At 39.2% G+C, this 19,203-nt stretch overlaps 1 protein-coding gene across 3 annotated transcripts in view; it reads left to right on the top strand.

The window, feature by feature from the left end:
• PALLD (palladin, cytoskeletal associated protein) overlaps positions 1-19,203 on the top strand; it is a 208,775-nt gene that overhangs the window by 180,843 nt on the left and 8,729 nt on the right. For 2 of the 3 annotated variants that reach the window (XM_050895394.1, XM_050895395.1), the window contains exons 11-16: positions 1,769-1,904; positions 4,289-4,390; positions 4,963-5,013; positions 6,516-6,737; positions 11,727-11,876; positions 16,170-16,264. In XM_050895394.1, coding sequence (XP_050751351.1) covers positions 1,769-1,904; positions 4,289-4,390; positions 4,963-5,013; positions 6,516-6,737; positions 11,727-11,876; positions 16,170-16,264 — 756 coding nt within the window. The remainder of the gene's footprint in view (positions 1-1,768; positions 1,905-4,288; positions 4,391-4,962; positions 5,014-6,515; positions 6,738-11,726; positions 11,877-16,169; positions 16,265-19,203) is intronic. The other variant, XM_050895393.1, reaches the window with a different exon arrangement.

Below are 19,203 nucleotides of genomic sequence, written 5' to 3'. Positions count from 1 at the left end.
TTGAAACATCTCTTTCTTGAAGAGACCTTACCCCTTCCTCTTAGCATTCTCTTGTCTCCCTGTAGATGGGATAGTTTTCCTGACTTCTTCCCCAAAACAGAGTGGAGGAGACTTTCTTTGTTACTTGTGGCTGAGAAGATCCCCAGCCAAATGCTGAGGGAATTATTCTGCTTGGTGACTGAGAAGATCTCCAGCTAACGGCTGAATATTTCTAGAGTGAGGGATGTTGTTCTCTGGCTCTTTGCGATATTAGGCAAATGTCTGCTCTTCTGCTGTGATTTAATGTGAAAATGCAGTTCTTTTTACAAGAACTTCACCATTTTCCCATTTTAAATTTACTTGCAGTAACAGAATATGAAATGTTTTAGGAATTTAGACAGAAATGTTTCCAATTATTGTCTTCTCCATCTATTCACTTAATTCCTTTTTGGCTTTTGACAGCATATGTGTATTGTTTCATTTTAACTAATGCTAAAAATTACCATTGAAAACACTTGTTGAAGAATGAAGTTTCTCTAACCATGTTATAGAAACATAGTACCAAACAATATCCAAGAAAATTTGTTATCTCCGTATGATTCTTGTTTAACATTTTGGTGCTGGTAATTAAATTATTAAGTTGTGCATTGGAAAGAATTTTACCCCTTACATGCTAGTCTAATTTTTTTCCATCTCTGTCATCTGTGAGTTTTTGGCAATTTATCTGATTTGATTCCATATTTTGCATAAGTCATTCCCATGTAATGGGCTGAGCCCTATTTAGTCGATGAAGTTAAAAAACCCCCCAAAACTCTCATTGAATCTGTATCGGTGTTTTAAATGGTAATGTGTGACTTCACTGGAGAAATGGGGTGCGCTACAAGTTTCAAATGCTGATAGCAATGTTGATTTCTTCACAACTATATAAGAACAGCTGATCTCCAGTAGAAACCACCATTGCTGGGCATTTCCAGCAACAGAGCCATCATAACATTACTGAAAAGTGTTAAATATTAGCGCAGACTGGAAAAAAATTTCCTGTTCCGTTCCAGAAAATGGGAGCGAGACGTCCTGAAAGTGCAATCGTGACTTGTAGACTGATACGAGGAATAGCTTAGCCCTGTGAATGCAAACTGCTAAATGGTTGCTATTCCATTGTGAAACCCTGCTGCTGAAAACTGCTTTACAGGGATGATTTTTCTTTTTGCCAGTGTAACCTAGACTCTGTGAATGACTCTTCTTTCAGAAACAGCATTTACATGTTGCCTTCCGGGTATGTGTTCACAGAGATATGAAGAATAAACATGAAGTTATGCATTGTGTATTGCAAAGCTGTAACAAGGAATTAGTTAATAAATAATATAGGAAATTAATAATTAACTGCCTTGTCTTACATCTTTCTGATCTTTAGCCATCTGGTACTTCATAGGAACCTAGTTTATCTTCCATCCCCACTTATCTAGTCATGCTTTCTCTTTCATGTTTCCTCTCACTTTGCTTTATTGCCATTGCTCATCAGTTTCCTCTTTGAGTGTATGGTGTTTACAGCCACCGCTACACGATCCTGAACCCTATTTTAACTAATGCATGAATAAGCAGTTTCAACTTTGTCCTTAAACTAACCATTTAATCAGTGATGTGAGTTAGAAGGGACAGCATAGTAAGATGCCAGACCTCTAATTTCAAAGACACAATGTCATTTTCTTCATTAATAGCAGTGATTCCAGATAAATTTCTAAATACCAATGATTTCAGGAAAGCTCATGAATTTTCCTGTACTGTTTTGCAGGGGATTTCCCAAGAAAACAGGCAGAACGGCTAGGATAGCATCAGATGAAGAGATTCAAGGGTCAAAAGATGCTGTAATTCAGGATCTGGAAAGAAAACTTCGCTTCAAGGAAGACCTTTTGAACAACGGGCAACCGGTATAAAAACATAAAATACCCTGGGGAATGGGAGTGGGCATCAAGGGTAGCTTCTCAGATATGCTGCATATAAAATAATTGTGTAGATTATTTTTATATTTTATGTATTTCTTATTTTAAATTGCATTTCCAAAGCTGCATTTCCATAAGGAATGATAGTGTACATTTTGGCCTATCATTCCTTCTCCTGTTGGGTAACTTTACTTGGACTTAACAAAGCAATGGAGGTCTCAAAGATGATGAGTCAGCATAAGAAGCCTGCACAGTCTGTACCTCAAGGGCTTTTTCAGCATCAGAGGCCATTTGCTTTTGACTGTTCATCACTACGTGGCTGGCCAGTAAGCATATGCATAGCTCTTGGTCAGTCCAGGCTCATTCTACCTTTTGCCCAGCTGTCGGACAACGGGGGGAGAGTATAGGTGGTAAGTGGACATCGGAGGGGGCCGAGGCAGTTTATCGTGAGAAACAAACCCATTAGGAATCAGGCATCATTCGATCCTGAAGTTGTGGTTCTTTTTTGACCAAAGGAATAAAAAACAACCTGTAGTACTAACTTACAGACTTTCTCAAGAATTAACGATCTGCTTGAGGAGTCAAGAAATGAGGTAGAATGGGGAAATATATCAAACAATTGAAATGCACAGCCGCAAAGTTCTGCATTAATTTTTGTGCATTTTACGATATGCATAAAAGATAAAATACCAAATTCTTCCTGCTCAGAGTTGATGAGAAGCAACTCTCCTAAGACTTGATTACAGTTATTAAGGCATTGATTTAAATGTCTTTGAAGCAGGAATCTCTTTTAAGAGGAAAGTAATTTAAAAAATGTAGACTGTCACCCCTGTTTTGTCAATGAAATGTTTTCAAAAGCATCTGCATGCCTTGGGGTACCTTTGTGTCACTGAAAGGTAGTGTGCTTTAGGTTTCTCAGGACCATGCTCAGAAGTTTGCTGTGTTGGCTACCGTGTCTGAGATGTGGACTATGGTGGTGTAGTTCAAGACAGCCTATTGAGTCAGACTATCTACTCCACAGCTGCTGGGTTCTGGTTCTCAATAAGGTCAATGGAGTGAAGTAGGGAAAATGTTCAGAGCGACTAACCTTTCCCCATTGACTCCATAGGGTTTGGCAATTTTCTGTAGCAGTTAAGCAGAACCACTCTCATAGTGTGTAAGTTCCCTTTTTTTCAAAGGAGGTGGGCTAAGCATGACTGTCAATGCCTATTTTGGAAAGTGAGAGAGATATTTGGCCTGGACAAATGAATGGAATGTCCTGAGAAAGCCCACATGGCCCAAGGAAAAAAAAAAAAAAACAACCAAAACTGTGATCAGATGATGTGGGAGCTTAAATCAAGTAAACTCTGGTTTTGCGCTTGCCTTGAGGCTTTTGCCTTGCAGATTCCTGTCTTGGGTGATTCTGTTTATGTAATTATGGCTGTGGGCACTTGGAGTGATCACAGAAGAAATTAAAGTGAAGAAAAGTTCATGACTTGCTTAGACATTTGTAACCAAGCCAAGATTGGTACCTAGTTTTCATGAGTCTCAGCCTGCTGGTTTAGCTACAGTATGACATCTTCTAAAAATTAATTTACATGAGCTTTTTTAAAAATGGAAGCATTAAGTAGATGTGATGTTTTACAATTTCCATTCTTTTTTCATTTCTCTGTTTAAATGAGGCATTTCACCATGCAATGAGTTTGCCTTTCATTCACTGGCATTTTTTTTCAATGTTGATTTGTAAGAAAGCGTCTAAGTGCCTGAAATGTGTTATTGAATGTAGAAGGGAAAATAATAATGAAATAATTATTACACTTCAGGTTTTCTTTTAACTTGCTTTACCTTCTGAGTGTAAATTGTCTTTTATAAGCTGTCTCCTTATTTTCTGAAAGAGTAAGAAGAAATAGAAATAAACCTTAAAGAATATATTTTTCTATAAAGCTGTCATATTTTTGACAAAATAATCAAGTCGTCTAGTATCTCCTTAGCATTTTTGGCAGAGTTTTCTGCTGTGTGGTTCTAACGTAAAAATTGAGCAGAACGACTAGGAGTAAGATTTGGGATGATTTGACATGCACTTTTTTGATGGCCATGCTGATTTAAGCAGTTCCTATTGCTCATTCCTGCCCAAGTTCCTGGCAAGAGGATGGAAACAAATGGCAGAGTCAGGGCAAGGGTTGCTTAAGCCCGAAGAGCCACTTGTAATGCAAAAAAAATGCATTACAAACTGCGGTAGAAAATTTCTGTTAGAAACATATTGCTGCTCTCTTTTTATTAACATTACTTAAAGCATTGCTTACTGTCTAACTGCCTTGTAGTTCTTAATGAGAAATAAGAACTCTTCTTTCTTCTTTTCACTCCTCCTTGTCCCCCTTTTATTTTTTGTTCAGAGATTAACGTACGAGGAGAAAATGGCTCGTCGATTGCTGGGAGCAGACAGTGCTGCAACTGTCTTCAACATACAGGAACCAGAAGAGGAGCCTGCTATACAGGTGCCACATAACTCTACAATTTCATAGGAAAATAAAAAATTTCTTTCAGTTTTTCTTTTTCACAGGCTGTGATTCTCTTTTAAAAAGTCCTACATAAGACAATAAATACACACAAGATAGGACGGTTTTGATTACAGAAGTCATATGTTATATATCAGTGAAGTAAACTGGAAGATCACATGCCTATTGCTCAGTTTTTCCATACTGAATAAGGTTGAGAGTTCTCAATTGTCTGCTCTCTGCTTTAAACCCTTCCGTTTATCCTATTCTGTCCTGACCTTTAAGTCTCTCAAGGAAAAAAAATACATCTACTATCTTGAAACCATCTTCTCTTTATGTGTGTAATCTGCTCTTTTTGGATGCAGACCAAAAACACAACAGAAAGTCTGCTTGAAAGGCCAGGTACGAGTTCTCCATTGTTCGGATGCCAGAGTTGCTATTCGGAAATGTGTAGCATTCGTTTGCTTATGTTACCACATAAAGTACGTTCTCCTGATAAAAACCCTGAGAAACTGTCATGGATGCCTCTTGGTCTTCTTTCTGCCTCTTGATCTTTTTTTCTACCCTTGCAGGAAGCTCGCTCTGTTGGTGCTTCTGTAGTGAGTCCTGTGGATATTCAAAAGGTTAACATTTTCACCTTTTTCTGTCTTGCTTTTTTGTCCATTGACTTTTTTTCTCTGTCGTCTTTGCCCTTTCCCTTCTACTGCTCTTGGTTAATAACAAGAGGTCACCTAGCATTAATAACTGGGGAGGTTTGGGGTGCACTCCCTTCAGGGTGTTAAAGTTGTTCTATAAGCCTAATTGTCTGAGTGCAGGCAGCTTAACCGCAGTAAAGGCGTGCTCCAGTATCTTTCTGCCGTAGTGTTAACATACACTGATACTAACTGCCTTGCATCCAGATCAGTTGCTCTTTATATATACCACGTGTACTTCATGGTTTACTTTTATGATAAACTTTCAGGGAACAAAGAAATTAAAAAAATGTCTGCAGTCTACAAAGGTATTTCTCTCTTTTTCCATTTTTTACTGTTATTGAGGGTTATGATTAGTTCTGTGACCAGTCAGTAGAAAGGCTACATGTCATTCCCAGAACAGAGTCAATGGTAGAGGATGGGCATGTGAAAGGAGGCTTCGTATGAGACGTGTTCTATCTTAAATAAAATAAGGGTCAGAGGCAATGGCCAAAGGTCATTTGAAAGAGTGCCTGAATTTCTGCTGACTGAGAAGAGCATTGGCTAATAAAGATTCCCCCCCGCCCCGCTTCTGAGCTTTCTTACATTCTGGCATTATCTTTGTTATCACTAAGATTCAAAGCAGGACTTTTGTACTGCAAAGTAGATAGAGTGAACAGGTCAAGAAAGTACATAACTCTCTATGTCACAGTAACGTTTCCCGGTATCTGAATAGCATATTTAAACAAGCAGTAGTGTTTTACACTGGATGAAACTTTCCACTCTTCTTTCTAGATCTTGAATACTCTTATGACAAATTTTGTTTCTAAGGAAGAAGTGATACTTTTGGCCAGACAAAGGGGACCATGGCAACAGGAGTAAAGGGAGACAACTATCATGAACTGCCAGTGTTGTCATTTTCTCTTTTTTTTTTTTTTTTTTTTCCCTCATTTTTACAGGCAACTGTAAACAAAACCATTTTAGCCTTCTGGTGCAGCCTCCGGTACAGTTCTATGCAAAGAGCAGATGTGAACCATATGGTCTTCTGGCCATCTGGAAACAAAACCCACCCTAAATCTGCCTGTACCCTCAAGGAAATATTAGTGTGTTTCTTTTGTCTTTATGAACTGCTTCAGAATACTTTTATTCTTATAGGCTTTTTTAAAAAATGGAAAGAAAGCAACCAATGACTTTTCTTCCCCTTATAAATTAGGCCTTAAGATAACATGAAATACAATTTTTGCCTCATACCAGATGTCTTCATTGTTTCATAGCGAAGTTATTGGAGGCATGGATTATAGTGTTTTTCTTCAACAAGATACAGTTTCCTTTTATATATAAAACCTTAATGGATTGTCAAAGATCAGTAGAATAAAAAAAAAACCATTAGGAACACATCTTGCTGAGCAATGTGTTGAAGCTGGACACTAATATGTACCTTTCTTGTTTGACAGGAGTATAAAGTCTCCAGCTTTGAGCAAAGATTGATCAGTGAAATTGAATACAGGCTGGAGAGATCTCCTGTGGAAGAATCAGATGACGAGGTGCAACATGGAGATGAACCTATTGATAACAGTATGTCACCATATTTTGAGATAAAGCTGAAGCATTACAAAATCTTTGAGGGAATGCCAGTCACATTTACATGCAAAGTGGCAGGAAATCCAAAGCCAAAGGTAAGAAAGGAGTGTAAATGTTTGTAGAAACCCTCTGAAGAGTTCTATATTGGTACCTTACAGTGAGCCCCTGGACCATATGGGCTGTATCTTACAGGAACAGCAGACATTCTCTCTTCACAAGAAAGACTCCTAGCTGGTATAAACTGTCAAATCTCTTTTGACATCACTGGAATTATTTAGATTTGTACTAGGCAAAAATCCTACTATGAGGCTTCGGCTCTTAGTTACTCCCTCCTGAGACTTCATCTCAATTATTTTACCTAGAAGTAACACTTCTGTCATTTTCAGAGTTACCTTCAGGGTACATCTGTACCACAGAATGCAGTGCAGTGCTAGAGAACCCCATGTGAGCTGGCACAGTAGTCCCAAAAGCAACCCCATCAGATTAACATGGGTAATTAACTCAGGCACAGCAACATCCTAATGCAAAAATATGCTGCTTCTGGTTCAGGAGCCAGCGTGGTATCTCTGCATTCTTCAGTGCTGCAGAGTTTATATCTACACACCCTAACAAGACTGGATTTTATTGGAAGTTAGAGGAAGGCATAATAAAATACCATAAACTCCCATATATCCCAACAGCAAGATGAGACATGATGGTGAGGTTTTAATGATGAGCTTCTGAGGGAGGGTTGGGCTTGGGAAGCATTTCCTTTTAGCAAATGTAAAAGTACCAGTTGCGTGATGTCAGTAGTCTGGAAGAGTGCCTTCCTTTGGTACGTTGTGTTTAACCATTTCAAAAATTGCTTCGCAATCGACCGACTCATTATGCAGCAGGCAAACAGCAGTAGCTGCTTCAACTTCCTTGCTGAAGCCAGTATCTTCTCTGTGAGGTCCTTGCAGCTCTTGCAGTGACCTCTTGTGGATAGGGGCTCTTTTCTTCTTAGACAAGATCAAAGGTGCCTTATCTCTTAGATAAGATCTTCATAGCAGCGGCCACATCCAAATCTCATCTAGTGTAAGTTTTACAGGTATATTTAGGATTTTGAACAGAGATAAATGCAAACAACTTTACATGTCCGATGATATAGGTGTATGATACTGCACAAACTGTAAAAAGAAAAATTGACTTTGTCAGGTAGCAGAGAAAGAACAACACAGAACTAGAGCTACATCTACACTAACAAGTAGTGCAGACCAGAAGAAGCAAATCTGTAGAATGAGATATCCATCCCTGCATGCATATCAGGAGGTTTTACTTCGGGCTAGCTCTAATCTTGTCCAACAGACTGAAGCAGATGCAGCACATTAGATGTGTTCTTGGAGCACATTTTCTGGCTTAGTTTCATCTGAAAGGAATCCAATTCTGTGCTCCAAGACCACAACACAATGTGAACCACTGCAAAGTAAGTGGGGCTGATCAGTATAGTCGTGTCAAAAAAGCAGTCCTGCTTCAAACCGAAGACACACACTGAGAAGATTAGCCCAGTCTGGCTGAAACCAAACCTTTGATGTCCAGCATGACTTGTGAGATGACCATACAGAAGAGTCCGCTGTGCTGAATAAGGGTGGAAGACAAAGGGGTTCGTTGGTGTTAGAGGTGCAGTGTGCTGGAGAGGTACTCTTTTTGCCTGAGGCTTATGACTAAGTTGCTGGATGACCTATTATGAGTCAGCCTTAGTCAACTTAGCCATTCTCTAATTTTCACAGTTTTCAATTAAGGTGTAGTTTCACAGTCATCTTAATCTGATTTAAGACAGATGAAAGAGGATATTTCCTTTCCCTCGCTCACCTTGTTTTGGCATTAGGGATTGCACAGCCAAGAAACCGCATTGTTAGTACTCCCCCTAAAGCACGGCATGATAAAGGAGTATCTGATGTGAATGCACTCTGATTCAGATACGATGTTCTGTTTTTCTGCAGCGTCAAAGCATGCACATTAAGAAGTGATTTGCTCTCGCACCTGGGACTATGACCCTTTATTCTGTTCACTTGCAGATGCTTTGTGCGATTTGTTAAGTTGCTTGGGATGGAACCAACTTCAGTCCTGTTGGATGGCTACTTGTTAGCCGGGCTTTGCAAATGTCAAAGGCTGTATCCTCCCCTCATCTGCCGGAGCATGCCAAGATAGCAATTTTGAAATGCTCAATGGCTGAGGGCTGCCCTTCTGCTGTCATTTGTTGAAGCTGGAAGTGTTGCCCCTGAATAAATTCTTTACTTTGGCAAACGAAAAGCTGGAAATAATTTACTAACTTGAAGCTCCTCCCTTCTAAGTGTTCTGTCAGCTCTGCCAAGGAATGGCTTTGGGAAGGACTGTAGTGTTTCTAAAATCTGGCATTCATTACAAGGGATTTTTCTAAGCGGGGTTATTGGCTTGATTATTTTTTCCCCTGAACATGCCATGTAAATTGAATACTGATGTGCAAATTCTGTCTTCATAAATACGACTTTTTAAATCTGAGTCTACTATTGTTATAACCTTCAGTGTAATGTAAAACTATTTTCTCATTAAAATGAGAACGTGTGGTGATACAGGAGGGGTTGTGGAATACTTCTTTTTAAGGGACATTTCTCTTCAGAATTAGGACAATGCCATATGAAAGGTTAATTGAGACATGAATGTTGCATAAAGCTCATACTGCTCGCTCTTCACATGGCTGAATATAATTCATAGTGATTAAAAATGCCTGTGCTGACCAAGATCAAAACCCCTTTTGTACTGTGTATTCCATTGTATTTCTAGTCGTTACACATTGGTTTCTGAAAATCTGGTACAAATAAAAGCAATCCAGATGCAGTGTTCAGTGCTTACGTAGTTTAATGGTACATTTATTAAAAGGTATCCTAGAAAGAAAATACTTCACTGCAAGGGCCATTGTCTCCAGCACTGGTAGTGTTTTACTTATTAACTCTATGTCAGATAAAGGTAATATTGAGAATTTACTCCTCATAAGTAAAACCCAGTGATGCCAATGCTTTTAAACTTAGTGGAAATGAGTACTGGACAACATATGCATGATGTTTGGATAGCTGGTTCGGTTAATATTTGCATATATTCCCATGTAATAATTCCTGGCATGTCTCCTGCTATTTCTGATAAGTGCATTGTTATTAAATAATTACTACTTAATGCAGTAGATTTTCCAAGCAACATTATGACACATGTAAAGCATGCAAGTTAAAACTCATTTTTTGCAGCTATGTTGTTACCAGCATCCATTAGCATGTGTATATAAATGATCAAATATCTTTTGCATCTCCAGTAAGTGCTCTGTCAGCAGATGAGAAGACATGACTAAATCTTTTGTTAGCACCACAGAGCCTCTGCAAGGCTGCTGACAGACAAAGTGGGAAACAAGTATAACCAGCTATTGAGGAAATGAAATCATTTCTACTTACACATAATGCTTGTTAATATAAAAACCATACATGGTAATTAATTTTTAAGGGAAATTTCCACTCATTCCCTCCAAAACATTCTCCATTGTCTTTTTGGGAAATTTAAAAGTAGATCCTTAACTTTCCCCCCCAAGTGAATGAATTTAGAGCTTTGAAATGTTGGCAAGTATGAAGAACCTGGCATATTAAACTCTATCAGGAATTGTGCTTTGCTTTGTCACTTCATTTTTACTGGAAAGCCGGCACCCTTTCCTCACTGTAAGACCTAAATTCCCACTTCAAGAATTAGACTGAGGAAAATGTGTGTGTTTTCCTCATGCTAAATAGTCCCAGCAGTCATGCGACCGGGACAAATACAGTTGTACTTTGTACGAGTTAACCTCGTAAAAATTGTGTAGGTATCTGCACAAGTGACTTAAGAAATGCTGAACACCACTGATGTGGACTAATACCTGCTTCAGAAATGACAAGTAAATAATGTCCTACTTAAATATGGGTTTGGGGAGCTGACTACAGCCTTCCTAGTATAAAATTTTTCACATATTCCTGTGTGTGTTTTCATGCACACACCATGTTTTTCTTTTGATTCCAGCAGATTTCAGTTTGGGGTTTTATATTATTTTTAAAATATAGCAAAAAACCCCCAAAGCTAGGTCAAAATATTTGAATCTTTTTTCGCCTCAAGTTTGAGGTATTAAAAACACATACATGTTTTTTGTGTAATTTATGGATTACTATAAGATATTATTCCGCATACATCATTTTTTTGGCTCACTGAAGGTAGGTCTTGGGTCAGCCAGAGAATAAAATTATGTATCGAAAGTAATGGAAAAGACCTCCGTTTGATAGATAACGTAACTGTTCGGTACAACTTGGAACTATGGTGGCGTTGGTGTACAATTACTAAAGGCTATCTGTGTGCTGACTTGCTTTGAAGTATTTCCTACTGCTTTGTAAAGCTGTCCGTTTCTGTAGATGTCTGTCACACTGGGGTGACACTGTTGGTTTCAATCACACAATTATACTGAGCTGGCCCGTTCGCATACTGAACTGCTCATTGCCAGCGGGAGCGGCTGAATCCCCTTCTGGCTTTTTGGTCCAGTCCAGTCGGCGTAATGGATATGAGACAAAACCGGTGTTTCAACAGTGAGATCATTGCTTCTATTTTATTCTTCATTGAACTAATTATTCCTATAATTACCTTGTTTGATGTTTTTATTTTCTGAAGAGAGCGCGATAGCGTTCTTTCTCCAACTTCTTCAGATTTAAGTGAAATAAAAATTTAAAATTAGTCATCTTCTCTGAGATAGAGCTTTTCTTTGTAATGACATTTATTTTCAGTTCTTGAAATGTTCGGCTGCCGTTCTGTGCTTGGGATGGGTACAGCCCTTATGCACCTGTGAATTTCTTCGGTAAATGTTCACGCTGCCGTCTTTCTCTTTGAGCGATTGCTAACCGGTAACTTGTCTTTTAGTGAAAGTGGTTCATGGAGTGTAGTTCTGCACTTTTACTAGTTGATCAAACCGGTTTTCTTTTAATGCTTACCAGAGAGGTTTTCAGCAGTTAAGATTCGTTAGCGCTATTAATTGAGAAATGATGACAATGAGTGCCCACCTCTTATCAGCCGTGCCTGTTTTTTTCCTGCAGATTTATTGGTTTAAAGATGGGAAGCAAATTTCTAAACGAAGTGATCACTACCGAATTCAAAGAGAACCTGACGGAACTTGCTCACTGCATACTGCAGCCTCCACCCTGGATGATGATGGGAATTACACTATTATGGCTGCTAACCCACAGGTAAATGAAGGTTTGGCTCCAGAGCAAACATGCTTCTGGACATAAATCTTCAGAAAACTATCTCATCTTACGTATGCATGAACTAATTAAATGATGAAGTCACCATAAAGTATGTGAGCTACATTTCTGTTTTCATCTTGCATCAGTAGGGTGGGACCTTTCTATCTCCAAGAGATTAGCAACTCAACAGCAGTTTTTTTCCTGTGGTTTGAGGTTTCAGAGAGGAGGGGTGTTGTTTTTTAATCACTCTTCTACCATTTGTTTCAGCTGATAACATCTCAGTATCCTAACTGAGCATGGATAGCATACATACTCTAAAGGGAGGAAAAAAATCCAGTTTACCAGCAGAAGTAACCCAATCCAGCAACTTCAATTTTCTTCTGTTGACACTACTCACTGACTGAGGCCAACTTTTTGAAATGAGTAGGAGTATGTCACACCTCAACATGTTTACATTAGGCAGTGATTGCAATTCTCTAAGGCCAAAAATTCTAGCACTTATTATGTAAGGGGGAGGTCTCCTGTGCTGATCTCAAAGTCTTAACAATGTTTTTCTGAAACACAGAGTGTTACTGTTTTTGTGATATTATTTGTTCTTTGCAGACCCGATACAAGAGCTGAGGTATACAACAGAAACCCACTAGTGTGTTGGACGTAGCTTAAACTCACAGTTCAACGCATCCTACTGAAGTAACTTTTTCAATCCACTTTTCCTACAGCACAGCAAATTGAGGGGAAAGGTTTGCACGTGAGAAACCAGGGCAGTAACATCACTTCAGGGATGTAACGAATTATTTTCTTCTGTAGCACCAAATATCTTGCCAAGACCAGGCCTGCAAGTAGAATCACACTGTAAAGTAACAAACTGTATCACTGAGACAGAGTTTAATCTAAACAGGAGTGTTGTGCTCTGTTATGAATGTTGCTAGGTTACTTAGCATGACACTGCCACTTCTGCCTTGCTCTTTCACTGTCAGTCCTGCTCATATTGCAGTGTGCTTGTGAATGTATGGGATTGTACACACAGACGACACACAAATAGCAGCTTTAGGCTAGATTCTACAAATTGCAGTGCTTAAATCTAGGTAGTTTAAACATTATTTCTACATAGACAAATACCAGAAATAAAGAAATAATGAAGAAATAGCATAAGGCCAAGGGAATTCTTCAAGCTGGGAACTTCTACACACAGCTGACCATTGTGTTATAACACTTGGTACCATTTAAACTGTGGAAATTCACAGCAGGTTTAAAAATGGTAAATACATGCTCAAGGTGGGAAGCGAATCCTGTTCATCCTCCTGTAAGCGTTGTGTTAGTGCATGTACAGAGTTTCCCTATGTAGTGTTACTGCGTGATCCAAAATCGTAGAGACCTTCGTGAATAAACTGCCTTTGTGTTTGGGCACTGTACTCTGTCCCTGAATAACTCGTATGAGCATATTTAGGGCCTGCTTTTTAGCATTTGTTACTCTGCATAAAGCGCATTTGATGACACAACAGGGAACCAGGTTATCAATCAGCTCTGGTCATTGGTGACACCAGTTTGTTAGTGGGTTTTTTAGATGTACTAAAATGAGACGGTTTTGTATTGTTCCTAGTTTGGGGATTGAAAAAGCAGTTTTGTTAAATGACAAAATTCTGCGTCTGTGCTTTTTTCCCCCTCTTTGGAGAAGAACCAGAAGCATCCTCCTCTGGCTCCCCTAAACAAAACATCTGTCTGTTTCACCAAGCCCGTTCTATTTTTTCTTTACAGTGTAATTCCCAAGCAAACATACTTATCTCTTCCACTATTTGCTTGCTTTTACTAAGCGTTTAACAGTACAATGGAGGGAAAGAAGGGCTATGAGTTAATGTACTAGCCTTTCACACTCAAAGATCTGGATTCCAATTCTTTTAAGTCATCCTGAGTGGAAATAATTTTGGCATAGCTTCCTCAATTCTAATGGAAAGTTGTCCACATCTCAAAGCTATCACAAACTTAGGCAAATTTGGCACCCTTTCCTTAAGAAAAGCGAAATATGTAAATATAAGGGAGCCTACATCAGGATTCTGATGGACTGGCAGATATTTGCTAGGCTGTTGCTGTGTTTTGGTCACTGCTATTGGGACCACCAGACTACAAAGTAAAAAGGCGTATTCTTAGCTGATAGAAGTTGATTTTATGAAAGCAAAGGATTCAGTTCGTTAGAGCTCTGCCATTTTATGCCGTCTCCCGATCTGGACGAATACTACAGGATTTATGTATGTAGAGTGACTTGTTGACACACCTTGGAAATCATCCGTGGCAGTTAATATGGCAGGCACCATTGCCGGCGATGTAAAGCACAGCGATCTGGAATTAAGGTTCTAACACACCTCTGGGGTTTGCAGTAAAATTGGCCGTATAACTTAATTCAGAGCAAACTGACCCTGGGCCTAGAAAAACACAAAACCTTGCCTGTTTTAGGCCTTTAGTTACAGGTCACATCCCTTAACTGATCTCCTTCCATGAGCTGTATGTGCTCAAGTCGAGCTCTTACTTTCACCTTCTTTCCTGTTATCCCGTTCTCTCCACTTCTTTGCGCAAGGCACCCAGTCCTCAATCTGGATTTCCCTTATTTTCTAGGCCGTCTTCTCGTGAATTACTTCCCACTCATCGCTTCCTTCCCATTCATCCCATGACTTTTCCAAATCTTTGGCTTCCTGCTTGTTCTTCCCTATCCAAATTCCTTACTGTTCTTTGTGCTTCCATTTGTGATGCCTTCATGTATTCAGATATGCAGAAATTACCCCAAAATGTGTGAATTAATCACCTGCCAGAAAAAGATGAATATGCAGTGGTGCCTAAAATAGAAATGTATTTGTTCCAGATGTTTTTAATGGTCTTGTAACACAGAAAAAGCTTTTGCTTAAGAAACTGCTGCAGGTCATGCACAATGGCTTATTTTAACACAAGTATTTTTCTTGTGGACTAAATGGGTCATGGCACAAAAGCGGGACACAGAGCCTTCACCTCCAACAGTCCAGCAGTAACACAAAGGTCATTGCCATTTGAAGGCTGCTTGTGACCCCAGGGCAATTGTTTTTCGATGGGCTTTGACCAGTTGTTAATGAACAGCTATTTGCAACCCCTGATTTACTGTGACAAAAATATTTGTCACTTGTATGGTGACAGACTTGAGCGTGGAGCTCACAGCTTAGACCTGAAATACACTGCAAAGCTGATGTGGGTGTTGCCTTACTGCTACCAGTCCAAGGGGCAGAGAGACAGATGTACATCTTCTATACGTTAATCGAAGAGCTATATAACACTATCATTTTTGAAAAGTTATTAAAATTACATTGTTATATAAAAGTATATAAACTTTTACTACAGTATTATTTTTATATATAGCTTTTATATTTGTATCTGTTGTGTCTATTTATTAAGACCACCAGATGCTTTTACCCCTTACATGGCGAATTCTAGAGCCCTGGATGTCAGCAGTTCTGGCTGCAGGCAGTCCCAGCCCAAATTTACCTCTAGTGCTTGTGGTGGAGAATCTGTCTTTTAAAGACCAAAATAGTTTATTTTGACATAAGAAACAAAGCAAAACCAAAAATGGGGATTAAATACAACAGAGCCCATGTTTTATTTAAAGCTTTATCATTCACTGAAAATAACCCAAGACGACTGAACTATCTCCAACGTCCACCAGTGCAGTTGTGTGCTTTGGCGCGATTCCTACCTCCAAAGCAGGCTCGCTCTTCGGAGAGGACCCTTTTAAGTACTCGCACAATTCTTTTGGTTTTTACATTCATGGATTTTATTTTTGAGCTGTGGCCCCACCAGATCAAGCGGATCAATCCACTTTGGAGGCAGCAGCTCTGTCGTTAACCTCCTCCAACACTTTCCAAGTGCCATTTTCAAGAGTGACTGATCTTGAACTAGTCGTCTTTCTGTCCACTTGCCATACACAGAGAAACCTCCCACCCACATCAACAACTTAGTCAATATGCTGTTGTAAGGATTTAATTGCCAGTGATACTAATAATCTTTTTTTTTAAGAAAAACTTCCAGGTGGAACATTTTAACCATGACTGTGTTGTAGTCACAATTATTCCAGTCTGTTCTGTGTTAGATTGGAAGCTGATAAAATAGTTTAGTATCAGAAGGTATCACCTTGACTAATGTTTTTCAATGACTTAGTGAAAGAAGATTGTATTACGGACTCTGTAACAGGTGGGCAAAAAAGAAGAGATGAGGTTGAACGTTTATTAATACTACATGCTTTAAGTATTTTAATGTTCCTCCTCTCCATCATCATAACAGGGCAGAATAAGTTGCACGGGCAGGCTGATGGTTCAAGCCGTAAATCAAAGAGGCCGCAGTCCTTGGTCACCCTCTGGTCAGCCTCATATGAGAAGGTACTTGATGCTTTCTTTATTTTTTTCTGTTAATAATAAGTGTTTTGCAAAATTATGATGATAAGATAAAGAGTGGGAAGTAAGAAGGTAAGTTAAAAGTATGGCATTCAGGAAGAAATGTGGCCTCTGCTGTCTAAAGATTTCTGCAAAGCTTGCACACTCAGATGTATAAGCAACCTCTGAAATTACATGACTTTTAAGTAGCTTTAATTTTGCTTGTCTCCTCCTCCTTTCTTTGTGATGTTCACTAATTACTCCTTATCTCAAATTACACTATCAGCTGTTGGGAAGGACCTTGTCACTTAGATGTTTTTTTAAAACATCTCACCTGACTAGGATTCTAGCAGGAACCTGTATTTTCTGCAGCTTTTAATAAGTATTCATTTAAAGAAACAGCAGAAATAACTGCATGCCAAAGAAGTTTATTAGATTTACATTAGAAATATTTTAGTATTTCCGTGATTTCTGTTCAGGTTCTTATAAGGAATTATGAGTCAGAAATAAAGTATTAAACTTATCTTTGGTGAGTTTACAATTATTCACATACGAAGCTTTCGTTTATGTTTTCGGACCATATAAGGGAATTTTCCCTTCAAATACTTTTTTTTCATTACCCAAAGCATTTATGAGGGTATTTAGCACGGCTTAGACATCTTTGGACGATACCAAAAAAACCATTTTGGTTACCCGAACAGAACTGCTTTCAAGGGAGTATGAGGGCTCCGGTTCCGGTTTCTGCTGTGGTGAGGCACGTGTTTTGCTTCACGGTCACAACGGCCACAAAAATCTCAATATTGCCCAACTGTAATAGAGAGAATAGATGTAATTACATACAGTCAATGTGCAATAAAGAAGTGATTCCTGTAACAATTAGTAGTGGTAGTAGTAGGTACTGTAGAACTGCTGCATGCCAAACAGGCTCTCTCTCCCCTCCTCCAATAACCAGAAAGTATTAGGAAGCGAGGTTGGCTGTTTAAAACACCTTATCAGTCTTCTTCCTGCACGGGACAAACTGGGCTTCCCACAGTCCCGAAAGCACTTCCCAACGTCTCACTGAGGCGTCCTACCAGCTCCCCCTCTAACGCTTCACGTTCAGGCCTGTTAAGCCCCAAACTCAGACTGCTTATGGAGGGGAGTATCCGGCTATCACTGCATTGTGAGAACAGCCCAAAAAGCTGGCTCCGTTTGGCGTAGCCTGTCCAGTAAATAAGGCACTTGGCACCTGCAAATAAGGGGTAAAAATGAAAAGTCTCTGTTAATCCCTGAAGGGAAAAGCTGCCCTGAAGAGTCAGGTTTCAGCTGAATTAGTCAGTGCACACAGGGTGAGACGGGAAACATCTTTAGAAACGGGGACGGGAGAAAGGAAGATAGGTGTGGGGGTAAGAGAGCAGCGAGCAGCTGACACCTGCCTCTTTCTGAAGGATAAAATGTGGGTCCTCTCTCTCTCTGCGACGGGCAGAACCCTTGGGTAATAATGGGGGAGGCTCATTTTTCAATCCCTCCAAATGCAATCTAAGTCCGAAGCCGCTTACGGCTGGTATTTTATCTTCTAATTGAGACAAGCACTCAGGCAGCCACTACTGTTTTGGTTGGGTGTCCAGTAGAGTAATGAATTATAACTAAGAGATTTCCATATAGCAGTTTAATTAAAATTAGGGCAATTACTGTGGATTCGTATTCCTGTAAAATGTGAAGGGCTCATCCCGACACCTTTCCTTACAGAAGGTCTGTTTCTGCTAAGCATTCAGCACAATACTATTTCTGTTTAGTGACATTTCCCACTACTCCCATCATCCAGTTCTCCCCGACACTGATGAAATGTGAGCATGTAAAACCTTCCTAAGACAGATTCCCACCATCGGCTTTCCTAATGTAACGTACCACAATATTGTGCTCCCCCATATACTGTAACATTTGTCACATATATTGCCATATACTTTTGATAAGTAATACTCCTGTGGCACTATAATGTTATTTCTATAAGCTTTTCTGCCTGAGAGCAACAACCCCTTTTTTTTTTTTCTTTTTTTACAAGTGTAATTATTAGCTTAATGAACTTTATGACTTGTTACACTGTTGACAGGCTTTTTCCTGAAGTATTTTTAATCGCTTACAGAATGTGTTCTGGCAGAACTCTGGTTTTTGTCATCTTCACTATGTCACAGACATTCTAAAACACTGTAGTTGTTATTTCATTTTTAATGGAATTTGCTTAGCTTGCAAACATTACCTTCTTAGCATTACTTTCGGGGGGGGAACGTCTGAATTGTCTGACATGTACAAAGCTTGGGCTCAATCCCTTAGACATCATGGTGCTCAACATTGTAGCACCTAAGCTGTCTTGCCATGCACTGCAGCCAGAGCCCCAAATAAATCATCTTAAAATGCATGAGATTTAAGAAAGACTTAAAAAAGAAATATTCCTACTGCCCCTGCTCTCAATTAGAGGAATAACTTGAACTTCATCTCCTTTATCCCAAATTAGTGATCATTATCATATGGTCAGTCACAAAGTCTTCCCCAGCTTCTTGCTCGCTGAAATCCCTAGCGCATTGTGCCACACCAACCCACGGATTCTCCCCTGGACACATTTAGTACATGATGTCAGTACTGCTGAAACTAATCTTTGCAATTTGATGCCCACATGACAACTCTAAAGAACCCACAACTAATCCGAGGGTAATCCAGTCTATTGCAGTTTGTCATTCCTAGACATCTGAAGTACTTAGCTCTACTCATTTCATTGTTTCTTTAAAACCACAAAATGTTTTAGAATTAAAATAACCCCAGTTCCACCTCTCAAGGTGAAGGCTTAAAAAGTAGTCTGCAATTTTAGAGGTAAATTTACAAAGAGGTAAAAATAAAAAGCATTATTTTTTTCTGACTAGACTAAAACAGTATGCTGATTTAGGTTTCCTTTCAAATGTGTAATTTGAAAA

This window comes from Gymnogyps californianus, chromosome 4 (genome assembly GCF_018139145.2).
Source record: "Gymnogyps californianus isolate 813 chromosome 4, ASM1813914v2, whole genome shotgun sequence".
NCBI lineage: Eukaryota > Metazoa > Chordata > Aves > Accipitriformes > Cathartidae > Gymnogyps > Gymnogyps californianus.
Note: the sequence above shows the minus strand (reverse complement) of the source record. Positions and strands in the feature narration are given on the sequence as shown.